At 36.1% G+C, this 17,518-nt stretch overlaps 1 protein-coding gene across 24 annotated transcripts in view; it reads left to right on the top strand.

Annotated features, from left to right (window-relative positions):
* The window catches only part of LDB3 (LIM domain binding 3), a 129,463-nt gene that overhangs the window by 97,414 nt on the left and 14,531 nt on the right, over positions 1-17,518 (top strand). For 10 of the 24 annotated variants that reach the window (XM_074591017.1, XM_074591022.1, XM_074591037.1 and 7 more), the window contains 4 exons: positions 2,368-2,532; positions 4,166-4,273; positions 9,879-9,926; positions 12,870-12,997. In XM_074591017.1, coding sequence (XP_074447118.1) covers positions 2,368-2,532; positions 4,166-4,273; positions 9,879-9,926; positions 12,870-12,997 — 449 coding nt within the window. The remainder of the gene's footprint in view (positions 1-2,367; positions 2,533-4,165; positions 4,274-9,878; positions 9,927-12,869; positions 12,998-17,518) is intronic. The other 14 variants (XM_074591027.1, XM_074591026.1, XM_074591018.1 and 11 more) reach the window with 3 other exon arrangements.

Below are 17,518 nucleotides of genomic sequence, written 5' to 3' on the forward strand. Positions count from 1 at the left end.
ATATTATGCATTTTTTGCAAATGTTATATATGTTGCAAAACTTCTGGTGTAATGATTTGAAAACCAGAATCGCAAACAGGATGAGTATTTTCAGGAGCTCGCTTGTTATGTATATAATTGCAAACACTTGTAAGGGAGGAAATACTGATTTTCTGACATTGTCGTGGGTTGCAATCCACTTTGCAATTGGTGAGCATAACAACCACACTTCCATTTCAGCTAATCAAACAGCTGAAATAAGACACCGTGATTTAGACTACTAAACCATACAAGAGGGCAGAGAAGAGGAGGAAAACAGGGGAAATGGGAGAGTCCCTTGAAGAGTAATGAGTATCACGAATTCTGAAGTTCTGAGTACTCATTCTGGGTCCTGAGGAGTATAACTTGTTGAGTCAGTGGTTCTGAGAGAAGCAAAAGAAAATATTAGAGAGAATGGCTGAAACACAGAGAAAATACTTGCACAATGGCAAATTCGCATAGGAAAAAAAAGCTAAGACAAAGAATGTTTGAGAGTTAAGGTTTGGCTGAAAAACAGTCATGGAACTGTAAGCTTTCTTTTGTTATTGGATACTTACTGTGCTCAGGAAAGAAAATTTGGGGCATTTTTTGTACATTGCACATGAGAATCGATGAATTCCATCACCCTGCCAGGAGTCATTTGTAAGAACCCAGAGATGTGGCAATGTACTTAGGTGAAAAGCAGTCAAAATATTTCCATTATGTTCTTATACCACTGCTCGTGGACAAGACAACTATGTCATGTACAGTAATGCCCTGATTTAAAAAAGAAAATAAAATACATTTATTAGGGTAACTACTAAAGAAAATGAACCTACAGCACAATAATATGGCATCAAGAAAAATGTCCCTTATGTCTGGGGGACATATGCTTTTATTGTCACTGAAGTTTGTGCCCCAAAATAGTACAATAATCTGAAAAATCAAATTGCAATTAGTTGTTTTTCAGTGGCTTATTTGTTCTGTGGATAATAACTAATAAAATCCACAGTAAAATCTGCCTAAACACAAATTTAAGCTTTTGTCTTTTCTTGTTTCTCCTCTTCTCCCTCCCCGCCCTTTAATTTTAACTGACCTAGTGATTTTTGTTAAGTTTATTGACAAGTGAATAATGAATGTAGATATTATTATTTTGTTCATTGAAACAGTCAGCAAAGAACTTGAATCTTTAAGTCCATTTATTGGGGTTTTTTTGTGGGGCTTGGGTTGTTTTTTTTCCATGCGATATAAGAGCTAGTGGAAGACAATACACTGCACCTCCCAAACAACTGGGTCATTTCTTAGCAGTGGATGGCTTTGACTAAAGTGTCTTGCAAAGCTGCCTAATAGATAACCGTGCCCCATTTGTCTATCTGTAAGAGATGATTAATAATACTTGCCAAATTTGAGGGAGGCTGCAAGGCTGAAATACGTTAATGAGCACTGAGTGCCCTGATAGCAGGTGATGAAAAATATTAGTAGTTCAGTGAGTTACTAAAATGGCCACAGGATGAAAGACAAGATTTTTATTATTTTTATTTGTTTCAATTAATCTATTTTGCAATCAAATAAAGAGAAAATGAATTGAATTTTAATATTGCTCTGCTCCATGTTATCTGTGCCACAATAGCACAAGAGGGCCACAAGGGTAACAACTTGTGCTCATCACCCAAGTGGTTTTAAAACTAGTGTAGTAAAATTTTATGCTACATCTTCCCCTTGTATTTTGCATACTGTTCTATGTGTAAAAAGGTGTCTTATTTTTTGATGGGTTGGCCAGTGTAATGTAAGGTGAATTTAGGTCAGAGATGAATGGACTCCTTTTAAACATTTCTCCACTACCTGTATTGCAAAAAACTGATTAAACCCAACACAAAACTGTGCTGATTGGATTTCTAGACTATCAGAACTTGCAGGAAACCTACTGACACAAGACTATGATAATATCCTTTAAATTGCTTTTCTTCATCTAATTAAAAAGTTTGCTCCTAACATAAGCTTCAGCTCCAGGAGTAAATATTGGATTAAATTTATCCCAACTCAAAGAGTTTGTGACAGACTCTTTGCAGCCATTTAAGTACTGCATGCCACATTTCCTACCAGTGGCTTCAGTGGGAGCAGGACTTAAGTGAGAGGGATAAATTTCAGTCAAGCAGGACTGGAACTGCGTGAAAGTCTTAACTGCACATCCGAAAAGGCCTAACAAATGTCTTTTTTTTTTTTCTTTGCATAATTGTGCTTTTCCCTCAGTAATACAGCCTGCTACTATGTTTGCAGCTTCAGGTTCAAACATAGTAGGTTTTATGCTCTATGTTTAAATACACGCCTTCTTAAGATGCTTCTTGTTTTATTTAATTTAACTTTAATTAGTACCCCTGTTGAGCATGCTCCGGTGTCTACCAGTTCTGCCTCTGCTCCTGCACCACATGCTTCAGCACATCAGCCTGCTACTGCTGCTCAAAATACAGCCAGTCTGATGACACCACCAGCAACCACCTCAGTAGCGCAAGAGTCTTTCTCATCCTCCTTCCAAAGGTAATGCTTCATTGCTTTGTCCTTTCGCACATACACCCCGGTATGGCTCTGGAAATGCTGCATACACATTCTTAACTTAAGAATGTAGTATGTAAAAGCTGTAACCTATTTTAGATGCTTTTATATATTTTGGTGTGGTTTCTTATTTTGAAGTATGTTGTTCATGTTTGCAACGAATTTGCAAAATAAAACTGCCCTAAAAAATGTAGTTTTAAGTCTGCAGTACAGCTTACATTTTCAGAAAGCAAGTCTAGGTTTAAAACTAGAAATGTTTTTTCACCATTTGTAATAAAACCAAAACAAGTCCTCACAATAGTTAACGGTGGTTGAATGAAGGCTCTTTTAATAGCGTTTCTGCAGTATGTCATGAAATGGAAAATTAAAAAATGTCATTTACTCACGTGATTGAGCTTACCATATCATAGCAGATGTCAGTGAAACATGGTGGACAATGAGCAATATGTCAATAAAACCACGCGTCTGATGATTGACTTGCTCAGTAAGGTATTAAGTCAATTAATTTCTATTATATATATCTACTACTTTTTCTCTAATGAGATTTAGCTATAGACATAAATTGTGTTTCAGGGAGGTACGCATTCATAAGACTTGTAGTACAGTAGGAGTTAGCGTGTATATTAAAAGTTCTCAGTCTGTGAAGAAACGAGTGGGATTTACACTGCTGTCAGTTACATTATAGTAATTTTGGAGATAGAGTGATTTCCTTTGGTGCATACTATTCTTTTCTCTTTGATTTTTGATGAATATTCCTAAAAGATGTATGGTTTAGCATGCTTTAAAAATCCAAGGAAAACCACGCTTCCAGTAATGCAAACTACTTCAAATAATTGAGACCTAAGATGTAGTCTGTCATATCTTAGATTTGTGTAAATGGAATTGGAAATGTTCTCTTGGCTCTATTTCATGTTTAATTTTTGCTAGCTGACTTAAGTTATTTACATGTACCAACTGCTTAGTTTCTCGCTTTAGTCAGTTTTTACCTAACCACGACCTACCAGACTCCAGCGTTTTTATTTCAGTGCAAGAAAATCAATCATCCAGCTAGCAAAGGAGGCTTGAATAAGGTATTATTCTGTAATTCAGAACTGTGCTGTAAGGCACTTCCACATAAAATAATGACATGGTTTAAGTAATTTTTATCTCTCAGTTCAAACTGTAACATGAAGAAAATGGATTATCTAATATATGCTTCAAAAATAAATGCCTCTACTAAACTAATCGTGACAATGACTTGTGTTTCAAATAGGAGAATCTTTTGTCTGGTACTGCTTGCATATTAAAAAGCTTAGCTTGAATTCAGACTCAAACATCTTCAGATCTTGCAGATAAAAACACGTATTGTCGATAAAAGTCCTGTCCTGACATATTGTCTTTCTTAGTTATTGGTAGACTCTGGTTTTAAGATTTTTACATAATGTGTGCATTTTGTCTTGTGTTCTGTAGGAATGTTGTTGCAATTCTGTCAGTCTGCAGGTGTACGCTACAGAAAACCTGTTCCTGGTAACTATCCAGGAGTCCTCCTGTACATGAACTCCGACAAAGCTCGATTCTGATGTCACTATTTTTGTCCCTGTTAAATTATTTTGTCCATGCTTTCATGTGTCTTCTGCAGAGTGCTTGCAGCCCCCAGCTCTCTTTCACAGCCTAAGCCTTCCCATGGGTCCAAGAACATGTCCTTAGCAGCTTCCACCATTTCATCTGCTATCTCATCTCAGTCTAGGTATATCTGTAAAGCTCTCTTCTTTATCTTTTAACTTAATTTGGTTTTATTCTGTATTACTCTCTGATTTAAGGTTTTCAGCATCTTAAGAGATTGGCTTGGCAGAGACTATTGAAGAGCATGATGTGTTTAAAGGAATAGCCTTCTTGCTTATCTTTCACATTAAAACCAAGCTAGGAAACACCTAAGTTTTAGATTTAGGATATGTGACCAAAAGATCCTTTTGGAACAAAGGTATTTCAGGTGGTTGGTTTGTGCTGGTTTTGCCATCTTAAAATGAAAATATTTATCTAGTGACACTGGGTGAGAATGACAGACTTTTTTTTCCTTGGTGAAAACACAGGATCACAGGAATCACAGACCTTCTTTTATTGTGCTCTTAATCATGACTAATGAATGACCACTGATAAGGAAAGGTAGCATCTATCACTAGAAAGAGAGAATGTTGCTGTACTGCCTCACTGCTAAGCATTTTCATTGCTTTCATTAACACTTTGTCAAAACTAACAGAGGAGAAAGCAGTAGATTTTAAGATTCATCATCTGAACACAATCTTCAGAAATAATGAAAAACTGAATCAGCAATACATTTGAGATTACAATTATCCATGTCTCTCTTATCTTGATATAAAAAGGTAGTTAGGAATCACCCAAAGGTGATGTTTGAAATGAACAAAACACATGAGCTTGAAGGCTACACATCAAGAAGTATAATGATCTTTCTCAAGAGCATCATAGAGAACAGCAGTTAAGTGCTATGCACAGGTACATACTTGAAAGCATTTTGGTTGGCTTCACATCACTGAAACCAATGCAAAAATGAAACAGCTACAGAACAGAAGATCAGAAGAGTTCTGAATTTTAAGATGTAAGCATGGCTGTTTACAGCCATGGGAATTACACAGGGGATGCAATTCCCATATGGAGCTGATAAAACATAAGAAATAAAATTAACTACTGATGTAATTCTATTTATTTGAGTGGAAGTACACTGGTTTCAATTAAATTATGAAGTTGGCGAATGTCACCAGAACGTTACCAAGAACAGAAGGAAGAACAGATGCAAGGGTATTTACTGACACTTTATGTATGAACTTTCAAAACTCCAAAGTGATAAGTTATTTAGGGCATTCATTATTTGTGGGTATCCATCATAAAATACCTTAAGAGGACATAATTTTCACATTGTGAGAATCACAGAATCGTTTCGGTTGGAAAAGACGTTTAAGATCATTGAGTCCAACCATTAACCTAGCACTGCCAAGTCCACCACCAAACCGTGTCCCTCAGCACCACATCTACACATCTTTTAAACACCTTCAGGGATGGCAAACTCAGCCACTTCCCTGGGCAGCCTGTTCCAATGTTTGACAACCCTTTTGGTGAAGAATCTTTTCCTAATATGTAATCTAAACTTTCTCTGGCACAACTTAACGCCATTTACTCTTGTCCTATCGCTTGTTCTTGGAGGAGTACTCGGTGCATTTCAGAAGTAATTCTTACACTGCTTTTTCATTCGATCCTGTGGTATGAGTAGGCTCTTAAATGTCACCAGTACTATTTCACCCACTGTCTGTTTTATTAACAAATCTCTTTTAGTCAGTTGGAATGATCACATACCTCTGTGAGAAGAGCGTCCTACATAGTTGTTGTAGGAGACAGCTAAAAGCCTCTTATAACCAGGGAAAGTCCCTTGCTTCCTAAGCATCAATAACTCTGCATATTTGAGCTTGATTAAATGCTGGCATGTAAAACCTTTTTATTTCTTCTGAGCTACGGAAAAGACTCAGTTTTAGTGCTTCTCTCAGTTGAGGACTGAAATGTATCTATCAGTCAGAACATGAAATTAAATTGAAGCCTTGGTGACTGCTCTGGCCAGACAGGGGACATCTATTCATGTTTCATCAGTCTATATCTTAGGACCCATATCAATCTTGCTATGAGAGGTATATTTTTACATATCTGCATAAGAGATTTCCTAATAGGTAATAATAGGTCTCTGAAGCCTGCCTGTAGTAGCAGTACTCTGTGTAATACTTTTTATTTCTGCATTATGTGCATATTTTATTGAGATTAGCATCGATGTCACAAAAGGCCTTAGTTTTTCCCCTTCAAGAAAAACAATCAGATAATAAAAGAATTTAATTTCATGAACAATTTTGGAGGAATACAGAAAGATAAAATCACAGATGCATTGCATATATCACTTTTAGGACTCCATTGGTAAAATCTTTATCAGATATATTTTTATTGCCCATCCAAGATTAGAAAGGCGTTTTTGCACTTGAGTGAAAAAAATGCTACTCATTGACAATTTCTTAGTATCTTGAATAGGAGGATATAAGAGCAGGGCTAAAGAACACATCACACTTTTAAAATGTAAAAACTACAAATTTTCCAGTTTTAAGAAATGGCTGTATTTCAGAAATAAAATTTCCTTTAGATTGTTTTGATTATTCTGTGAAGCTGCCTGACTAGATGAAGACAGACAGATTCGAATACTGAGAATACTGCTACTCAGGGGGGCCATGTTGAGTTATAAGACTGTACTCGGAGCCATCTAAAAACTTCAGAAACCCTTAGGAACACGTGAATTGTAGCATTGTGAGCTTTTAAATCAGAGTTCTAAAAGTGGTAGATCTTTGGAAACCTTTTGGAGACAGACAGTTTAACATAATAAGGCTGCCCGAGTAGGCAGAAGGCATGTTTTCACAAAATGGTTAATGCATGCATACTTTTTTTTAACTGAAGGCTATTCATTTAAGAAGCTTATAATTCATTTGTATTAATCACAGAACTATGGATAGACCTTCTGAATCCCAAAATAGGCATTCTTCATATTCAATTATCACAGCTACATTGTTCAGGAATAGAGTATAACTTGGGACAGACTGACAACTGCTGGCATAGCTTTTGGTATAAGAATTAGATGCAGGTATCTTTTGTTATCTTTTTGGATAAATCTACTCTCCATAAAAGAGCTTTGTTTTCATTGCTGTCTTGGAAATGACAGTTAAGCAACAATTATGTATAATTTATATACAAACAGCTAATAAATTAGTATAAAGATAGCCATTATTTGCTGACACTACTTGCATGGCTATCTTGGAGCTAATATTTCTTGATGGAGCATTTATCTGTTACACTTTAATTTCACATTCCTTTAACAGGGAGAAGGGAAGCAGTGTGAGGCCTCGAAACTATAAATTCATTTGTAATTATGCATCAATATGGACTAACTGGTGTGAATCACAATTTTAATGAGTAATGAGGATAAAAAGATCACCTTGAGATACTAAAATGTACTTCCAATTCAAATGTCTTTTATCTCCTGCATTAGCTTGACGTGGACCATTTTACCCTTTCCTGCCCCTTTGAAAGGAAGCAGGTTCTCTGGGGAGGCTATGTGTCTCCATTGTTGAAGGTTTTCAAGACACCACTGGATAAAACACTGAGCAACCTGGTCTGACCTCAGAGCTGGCCTTGCTTTGAGCGGAGGTTAGATGAGAGACCTCCCGAGGTCTCTTCCAACCTAAAAATCTATAAAAAACAACTGTCCATTTCAGAAAGCACTGCTTTAATCAGACTACTAAAACCTATTGCTCGCACCTGGCAATTATTAAGACAAATATATAAGATCTACAGCATATCAGCTTTATACAGTACTGCCCTAAAATCTTACTTGCCAATGGATGACACAGGTATCATGCTGACATATGCTTCAAGCTATCAGCAGGCAAATGTTATTCTCTTAGCTAATATCTCTCTCGGAAGTTCAGTAATTCAGCAAGCCTTGGGACATAAATCAGAAACTTGTAGGACCTGCAAAAAATTGATTCTCTGATAATTAGGTACAAGAAGCAAACTCTGTTTGTTTGTTTTGGAGGGCTGTGATGCCGCTGAAATAGGTTCTTTATCTTTGTGCACTACTTCCATGTTTGGTTTAAAAACTGTCATGTATTATAGCTAGTGTATTCAAACATAAGGGACTAAAACTGGCTTCTACAATAATTTATAATTCAAATTTTTGAGCATCATAGTTTTCATTTAGAAAGTGAGCAATGCATTAGCATGCCAAAATACAGACTTAAAAATCCAGTTTCAATTTGACATATACTATTGGAGCATTGCAGCATTTCATATAATTTTAGTTCAAAATAAAATATGGATGACCTTACTTACAACAGTATCCCCATCCTGTAAAACATGCTCAGGTAGAATGAGGCTGAGATTTTACCACCATTGTTCCAGTGTTTGTTGGGGTGGGTTTTTTTCCTTCTAGATACCTTAAAAAGGTCCACCAAGAAAATGCAGGAGGATTTCTTGATCAATGTCCTTAACTATTTAAATCTGATTTTCAACTTTGGTAGATCCAGTTCTATAGTGATTTTGCCTTTGTGAGCGAGGCCATGCGCATAACACGTAACACAAGTAAAATCTTTATAATGTTGCTAAAGAGGAATGTTTGAAATCACTAATCCTTAAGTGATTGTGTTACTCTTACATTTAAATCTGCAATGTTATCTTACTTTTTCACTTACAATCTTACTTGCAAAGAAGAAAGCATAGCAGGAGTGTTTTAAATAAGCTATGAAGCTCTTTATGCAATTGGCTATTCCATCTAGAGGGTAAAAGCAGGGCGACCAGTGAGACTCTGGGAATACAACAAGAGGAGAAATGACACAAAGAGTTGTGATTATGTTCTGAAAGGAAGGTACGGCTTCTGTGATCCTAGGATTTTAATCCAAGCGCTGTGTCTGTGGTAAAGGGAAGGAAAACTCTTTTCCAGAAGCTAGGAAAATAACTGGCATACAATAGGCTTCTGGTAATTCTGGCAAATGTGGGCTGTGCTCCTGTGGGATGCCATGTAGCCCTGCGCTGCTCTGCATTTAGATGGGAGCTGTGTTTGTTCTGAATCCTCTTGTTTCTCATACACTGTCCAGGCTTTTAAGTACTTTCTGTTCTTACATAAATAAATCATTTTTGTTCTGAAATTATGCTGTTTCCCCAAGAAAAAAAATCTACCTAAGACTCTGTTTAGTAAATGAACAATAGAATGGTATTGCAAGGGAAAAGGTGAACTTCATGTCTTGATGTTGTTGCTTCAACTACTTCAAGCCTGTCCTTTCTGTGAGGTTGTCCTAGTTGCCTCACAAGCTAGGGAACTCAGGTGATCTTTGGACTTTGGTTGATTTTGAGGTTTGCTTTTAAGATCTGATGCAATGTAAGCTTATGATACTGACAAAAAGAAACTCATTTTTCTGTGCTAATACAAATAAATGGTGAATGTCAAAGCCAGCAGTTCAGTGGTTGAATTGGAATTCCACAACTAAAGAATGAGCAAAACTGGATTAAAATGATTTATGGAGCAATATACTCAGCTCATGTATTTATGTTATCATTATTCAGGTTTCACTATGATTCCTAGCTTAAATACGATAAGCAAAATGTAATGTAATACTGATCTTATGTGATTATAAATATGTACATGTTGTGTACTTTAGCACTTAAGAGCACCTTTTATTCATAAGGAAATTCACTGTAGGAAAAGATATGCCAATTTTCTTGGTAATTTTTTTTCAAATACAACATTTGTCTCATTTTAGTTTCAACCGGCATTCTTCCACCTCCATCAGCTACCAGTCAAAGAAGAGGTATAAAAATGTTTTGTGCAGCTACTCTACCTTAAAAGCACGTAACAAATCCGTTTATTGCTGCTAGTAGGCATCTAGTGAAGTATTAACATAAAAATGATCTGCTTAGAAATATTTACTCTTTCTTTTTCTGACAACTAATAGTTATCAGAGCCGGTATTTAATTCGCTGCCTGTCACATGCCATTGGCTGCTACAGATAAATTCAGTTAGGGTGCTTTCACTGCTTTTCAAGATGCCATTGCTTCCTGTTCCATTAAAGCATCTTTGATCCTTAGTACATCTTTTTCTCTTTTCTTTTCTTTTCTTTTCTTTTCTTTTCTTTTCTTTTCTTTTCTTTTCTTTTCTTTTCTTTTCTTTTCTTTTCTTTTCTTTTCTTTTCTTTTCTTTTCTTTTCTTTTCTTTTCTTTTTTCTTTTCTTTTCTTTTCTTTTCTTTTCTTTTCTTTTCTTTTCTTTTCTTTTCTTTTCTTTTCTTTTCTTTTCTTTTCTTTCCCTTTTCTCTTTTCTTTTCTTTCCCTTTTCTCTTTTCTTTTCTTTCTCCTTTCTTCCTTTCTTCCTTTCATTTTTTGGGTTTTTTTTCTTTCTTTTAATCACATGCTACTTCCTTTTCTTCAGCAGAAATTCTGATAAATCTTTTAACTTCACTAAAACACTTAATGATGCAGCGTAACACTTTATTTCTCTTTGACAAGTCTTTTTATCTTCCTTTTATTTAATATGCATCACACACTTATAAAAGAGTTCAGTAGTTGACTTCTTTTAATTTTGCCATGATTTTGGTACTACTATGAATACATTTTTTGTGTATGTGTTGGTTTTGGGGTTTTCAACTTCATTTCCTGAACATACAAAGAAATCTAGTGACATGGTTTTATCATGCTGGTAACCTTGGGAAACACTTGAATTTTGAATAACCATTTTTCTTCATGACAGTCTAAGTATCACTAATCTGCCTCAGAACTTCTTTATGTATTTTGTGCGTTAAGAGAGCTTCAAATGAATCTTTCTACCAATGGACCTGCACATCTGGGACTAGACTTTCGTGAGTGTATGCCAGTTTCAGATTAAGGCACATGATTTAAAAACTTTTAATCCACATTGTAAACATTGATCACTGGTCCTGTAAAGGTAAGTATGTTTTACTGGTTTTCTGTCTAGTTTACCTCAAATAGTAGATTTTTGAAACAAGGAAAAGTTTTTTGACAGTGCGTATTTAGTTAAAGGCATTTTGAAAGCTGTATGTGAAGCCAGCGTACCTGAAGCGTACATCTTCCTGTTTCTGTTACAGTAGAAGCAATGGTCCTCTGTTCAGTGACCCTGAGTACAGCATGTTCTTATGCACTACAGATGAGGAGGTATCAATAGGAAATAGATGACAAGAAAGTAAAAGTCTTACTGTGCTTAGAACAGCCTTGGCAGTTACAAAATGACAGCACAGTTCACAACAGCATTTACAGTGAATACAAACTCACTAAAATAGGTTATCTTGGGTCCTGTTCAGTCATGGTACAGTGGAGCCCTACGCCCTAGACTAGGTACAGAAATAATGAGCTATAGTCATTGTAGCAATAGCTATGTTTCTAGGTCAAACTAAATAGACAAAATAAATTAGCCTGAGGCAGCAATGCTATGCAAACTACATCTATAACATAAGCACTGTCAGAGTAGCAAAATGCTATGTTGTAAGGATAGGTTTATTTTGTTCAAAATTAAAAATCAAAAGTTTAAATTTGTCAGAGTGTTATTTACCTGTACTGGAAGGAATGTGCTGGGTTTGCCATATGTAAAAATTATAACACGTTCTGTCCTGATGCATCTATTTCCACTGTTAAAGAAAGTACAACTCAAGATGGACTGATAGTCTGTCAAAGCTGGATGCTTTTTTTTCTTATGCTGACAAATGTTTTCCTATAGACAAAAGCCACTATGTAAATAACTCCTAAATTGTCAGCACAAATGGATAGGGACCTGGTTCATACAGATAGTGAAACTGAAAAAGAAAGGAAAACTGTTTTCAGGGTAAGAATGATGTTCAATAGTAAATGGTTTTTATTACTGCACGCATCTCTGTACCTGTTGCTTCCCTTCCTTGTACTTCTTTATTCTCTGTTGCTTTGTTTGTAATGCTCTTTTAGTGGTCTCTGAAGCAAAGTCACTACAAATAGAATCATCCTAAGTAATAGGCAAATAGAAGAGGCATATATTTCAAAATGTTACTATAATCAAACTGAGAATCACCATCCAAGCCATGAAATAGAGAAAAACTATTTCTTATTGATGTTTGGAACCCTGAACAAATGTTTTTAATCTAGGAATGCAGAAATCGCATCGTAATATTGCATATCAGATGCTTTTCGGTTAGCTGCATCTGAACATTAGAAAAATTAATGTAAATTGTGGTTTCAGTCTAAATAGGGAAAAAGAGTTAGTTTCAGAAATGCTTTTTAAAGGTCACTACAATCTTTGAAAAGAGTACAATGCTTATAAACAGTAGTTAGTATTTGTAGTAGTAGTAATTATGCTGAGCCAGTATCTTTTTGAGTCAACGAGATATCCCTCATTAATTTATCTTAGACAAGAACAGGCCTATTTGTTTGTAGAGGGACAGCAAATTCAAACTTTCTGTTCATGTTCCTTAAGTCTGAGCCCTTCTTAAACTGAGAGTTCCTTTAATAAATTGGTCATATTCCTTCAGTAAGCTATTTTCTGTGACAAGAGCAAGTTGGCATTATTTAAAAATCCTTATTCAGCTAATTTTTCTTTCTGAAGAATTGTCCGAGCCTTTCTTAGCAATGATAAAGACTAATGAATCTCACAATGTTCTCTCTGTAGCTCTCAAGGACAGTTCCTCTTGGAGTGCTTTGGAAGCTGCCAGATCTGTTATTTCATAATCAGTAACTTTTGCTGTTTATAAAGTTTCTCATACCTTCATTTTGCTTTTAGAAATGCAAACCAGCCATATACACCAATGCCAGTTTCTGGAAGCTACGGTGAAAGTCCTGCTGCTTCTGCTACTTCAAAACCAAGAGTTGTTACTACTGCCAGCATAAAGCCCTCTGTCTACCAGCCAGGTAAGATGACTTTAAAGTACTGAAAGTATTCAGAACACAAAGGCACATGCACTTCTTTTAGAAAAAGAAAATGCAAAGAATGCACACTTTGCAATAGGACACACACACAGTAGGAAAGATTTATATACAGGGAACCAAATGCTGCTAGTTGCTAGTTTTGCTTCAGATTATCTGAAGATCGAAGATTATGTTGTGTTTGTATTCTGCTTCGGAGTGAAAATGTAGAACAAATGGAGGAAAAATAATAAAATCAAGGGAGAAGTCTGTAATAAAAAAAAAGTAGCCTGATTTTTCAGAAGAAACACATTTGGAAAATAAACCAGCACGCCCAATTAGGAGCCCAATGACACTTCAGAATTGATAAAATAGCTTAAGAATGCACAACTCAGGAAGGAGATAAACTAAATGAAGGTGCTTGATTAGGATATATTTGCAGAATAGGTAAGGCCATATATTGAACTCCTCAAAGTTGGGCTTATATTTGAAATAAAGAATGACGTATTAAAGTACTTCATAATGCTATGCTTCCATTTCCCACAGATCCAGTTAGTGAAGAAATATATTTGATTATTCACTCATGTGGAAAATATGCTCCTTGATGTTATTTAAATTCCCTTTGTATTAATGTGTTACAAATGGAGTGAACTTCTAAAACCATTGATGACCAAAATGTGAACCTTCAAAATGAACAAATTAAATGAAGCAGCAGTATAAGTCTAAATGCAGTTCTGTTTCAAATTAAGCTTGTTCTGATCTTAGCAAGAGAATTAAAAAGTTGATTTATATCTTGACAGTCAAGTAAATATGAAAAGGCCAAGAATTCTAACAATCTTAAACTCTGTCTTTTGTAATGCTCTATCTCTGGATCTACTGAAATAAAACCAATGCAGAAATTTTACTTAGACATAAAGCAGACATACAGATCAATCGATTGACCTTTATATTTGAGCTATAAAGGTGGAAAAAGCCAGTTCAGAGCTCTTATGAGCTATCTAAGGGTCTCAAAGTAAATAAAGGTTTCAGCTTCTCCTTATTTGCTTTTGGTTAAGTGTGTCAGTACATACCATGTTCTCACTGAAGGCAAATGTTGTTATTTTTGTCTTGCAAAAGAAGGAAAGATGAAGACAGAGGATTTATTTCCATAATGCAAAACAGAGCAAACTGTGGCAAGTCAAAATAACTCCTAAATACACTGATTGATACTAAGCTCCATGCTCATTTGGAGGAATTATAAACTCCAGTTCTGAATATACAAACCTGCCACAGAAATAAATCTGTAGCTATATCCAATTAGTAGCTGTATCTGTTAAAGAAAAAGCTAGCTGTTCAATTGGACTCGGAATAAGAGGCAATGCTTTTGTTTACTCCTGTGATGGGCATCTTCTTTGTAATTCCTTATATTGCTGTGTTTGAGCCCTCTTGCCTCCCAATAAAGGCTTAAAATACACAGTATAGAAACCATGTTCTGTGTCACTATGTATAAAACAAACTTACTTCAGCTGCATATATTGTCTGCCTGTGTGTGGAAAATTCTTATTTTGCAGGCAGTGCAAGGATATAATGTACTCTAGAGAACAGGAGAAAATTCAGAATAATATCTAATCAGATAAACGACACAGACAAAATTAAATCAGCATTGAAGTCGGCAGAGAAAGAAACAGAAATTGTTTGAATTGTTTAGGATTTTGAAATATCCCATAAAGGATTCTAAAATACCTTCATAATTGAACCCCAGAGTGACTCAGGGACAAAAGAGATTACAGACAGATTTTATTGAAGATATTTGGGGTTTGTTTTGGAACTTTTTATGTATTTTATGTATTTGACGTAGTAGCATTTCATACTGGTTTGTGAACATGAGGTGGCCCTGGAGATAGTTACAGTTGTAGTCCTGAGCAAATGGGAAATTGTCTTTTGGGAAGAAATAGAGGAAATGGCATTTCCTGTGACAGATTGGAAAGATCAATAGTACTTTGAAACAAACCATAAAGACAGTTAGAAAACCTCCTCACCCAACTTCGTCAATGCATATAAATTCTGTCCTGCAGTGTAAAATGCAACCTCAGTCTGAGAGAACCAGCTATTCTCAGATGTTGACATAAGAAATCACAAAATCCAAATTTTTCTTCCGATCTAAATGCAACCTCAGGCTTTTGCAACAACTCTACTCTCACTTTAGTAAATAATTTCTTACACTTCTATTTTTGTAAATCCACTATGTGAAAAGGCCAAAGTAGTGCAGATCAGTATAAGGATTTGCAATGTAGAATTTAGAAGAGGAATGTCTTTATGCTAGCCCTCAGTGTTAATGGGAATGAGATGACTTGCTTCCCCTAAAAATGGCGGGTGTTTTAATCTGGAAGTAGCTGGCCCACAACAGCCTCATACATGCAATATCCATACAGCCAAATCAATCACTAAAATGGTTTTCAAGACTATTTTAATCTGTCTTAGATTAAAAAAAATAATGGGGCCAAACCTTTTTTACACTGAAACCAATCTCAAAATGAAACTGCAGTGTTGAGTATCTGGCTCAGATGGGAGTAATCAGTAAGTCTACACTTTAAAGCAAAGAAAGAATACTACTTTGACTAACTTAACTCTCGTGGGAATTTTCTGCTGCTAAAAATCTTTGTTTTCTTTCTATAGGGAAAGCTGTGAACTCTGAAATCTTTTCCCTTCTTTGTCCCATTAATTTCATAATCCGTTTTTAAAAGGAACATAGACTTCTTTTCTGAACAAGGTCCACTAGATGGCAGAAAATACTTGTGTATTCCTTTCTTGTAGGTTTTCCCAGACTACAATAGTGCTTTCATATATTCCAAGCAACTCAAACACCAGTTTTATACTATGAAGTAACACGATACCTAAAAGTAAAAAAGCAGATCTTTCCTTTCATATCTGTAAGTCCAATCAGGACTACTTGTGTATGTAAAAGTGCTCAAGTGTAAAGGCCTGATCCACTCTTTTAGAAATTGGTAAAGATTCCCAGAGACTTCAATGAACTTCTTCCTGAATCCTAAGGACCTTCAATACTAAAACAGCAGGTTACGTACCACCTTTCACTTTAAATTCTTCTGAATAAGAATAGTGTCTTCTTATAAAGGACTCGTTGCATTATCTGCTTTGTCAGAGAATCACCGAATGATAGGGGTTGGAAGGGACCTCTGGAGATCATCTAGTCCAACCTCCCTGCCAGAACGAGTTCCCCTAGAGCAGGTTGCACAGGAATGCATCCAGGCGGGTTTTGAATGTCTCCAGAGATGGAGACTCCATGACCTCTCTGGGCAGCCTGTTCCGGTGCTCTGCCACCCTCAAAGTAAAGAAGTTCCTCCTCATGTTTAGGTGGAATTTCCTATGTTCAAGTTTGTGCCTGTTACCTCTTGTCCTGTCGCTGGGCAGCCGTCTTTTTTCCAGACTAAAAAGACCCCAGTCCCTCGGCCTTTCTTCATAAGAGAGGTGTTCTAGTCATCTTTGTAGCCCTTTCCTGGACTCTCTCCAGTAGTTCCCTGGCCTTCTTGAACTGGGGAGCCCAGAACTGGACAGAGTACTCCAGATGCGGCCTCACCAAGGCAGAGTAGAGGGGGAGGATAATCTGTCTATCATCTACTATATACTGGAACAGTATATAGGAAATTTTGGGCTTCAAGGATGTGGCCACTAAGTGTAGAACAAGCCAAATCAGTTGTGATTATCAATGACATTTGTTACTGGAAAAATATTACAAAGAATAACAATTAGGTGTTCCCCTAACAAAGGAAAAGAAAAAAGGGGAATTGTTTTCACAGTGTGAGCTAGTATGTAAGACTAAAGCATTTGAGACTACACGAATCTTGAGTTTACTAAATGAATATTGGTAACACGCCTATTTTTTGTGGAGGGAAAATATCCATTGACCATAAATGAAGAGCTGATGGAGAGAATTCCGAATTTCCCAGAAGCAAGGAATTGGTTTGTTCCTATGGCTGTTGAGAGACCTCTTCTCCTGCCAGTCTCTCAGGATAATAGTCCCATTCTTTCTCTTCTACATTAAGAGAGTCTGAGGGCTGAGAGAAACAAGGTGATAGGGGGTTGGTTACCAAGTTATTCATTCATTTTTGAACAGTTAAGGGTCAGTTCTTACCATACTGGTATTTCGAGAATCTATTCTCTGATATACTGAATCTTAGTACTTTTTACCAGCGAACAGCACCTTTTATCTGCTGCATGTATGTTGGGGGACTTTGAAATACGTAAACATGCACGGTGAATTTGTATGACAGTAGCTACTAAGACAAGAGAGTTGTTCATATAAGCTTAGGGATATAGCTATGAGATAACAAGATAATAATTCCCTCTTAATAGATAAAATCTCAGCGAAACCTTTCTAATACGTTGCAATGACACTACTTTAAATCAATAGTAATTCCTGCCTGTTTACAGGGGGAAAATATGTTGTAATAAATCCAGCCTGTAAAATTAAATGATAATGGCTGAAAAGAGAACTCAGAGCAGTTGCAAACACCCAACATTTTTCATTTT

This window comes from Larus michahellis, chromosome 6 (genome assembly GCF_964199755.1).
Source record: "Larus michahellis chromosome 6, bLarMic1.1, whole genome shotgun sequence".
Taxonomy (NCBI): Eukaryota; Metazoa; Chordata; class Aves; order Charadriiformes; family Laridae; genus Larus; species Larus michahellis.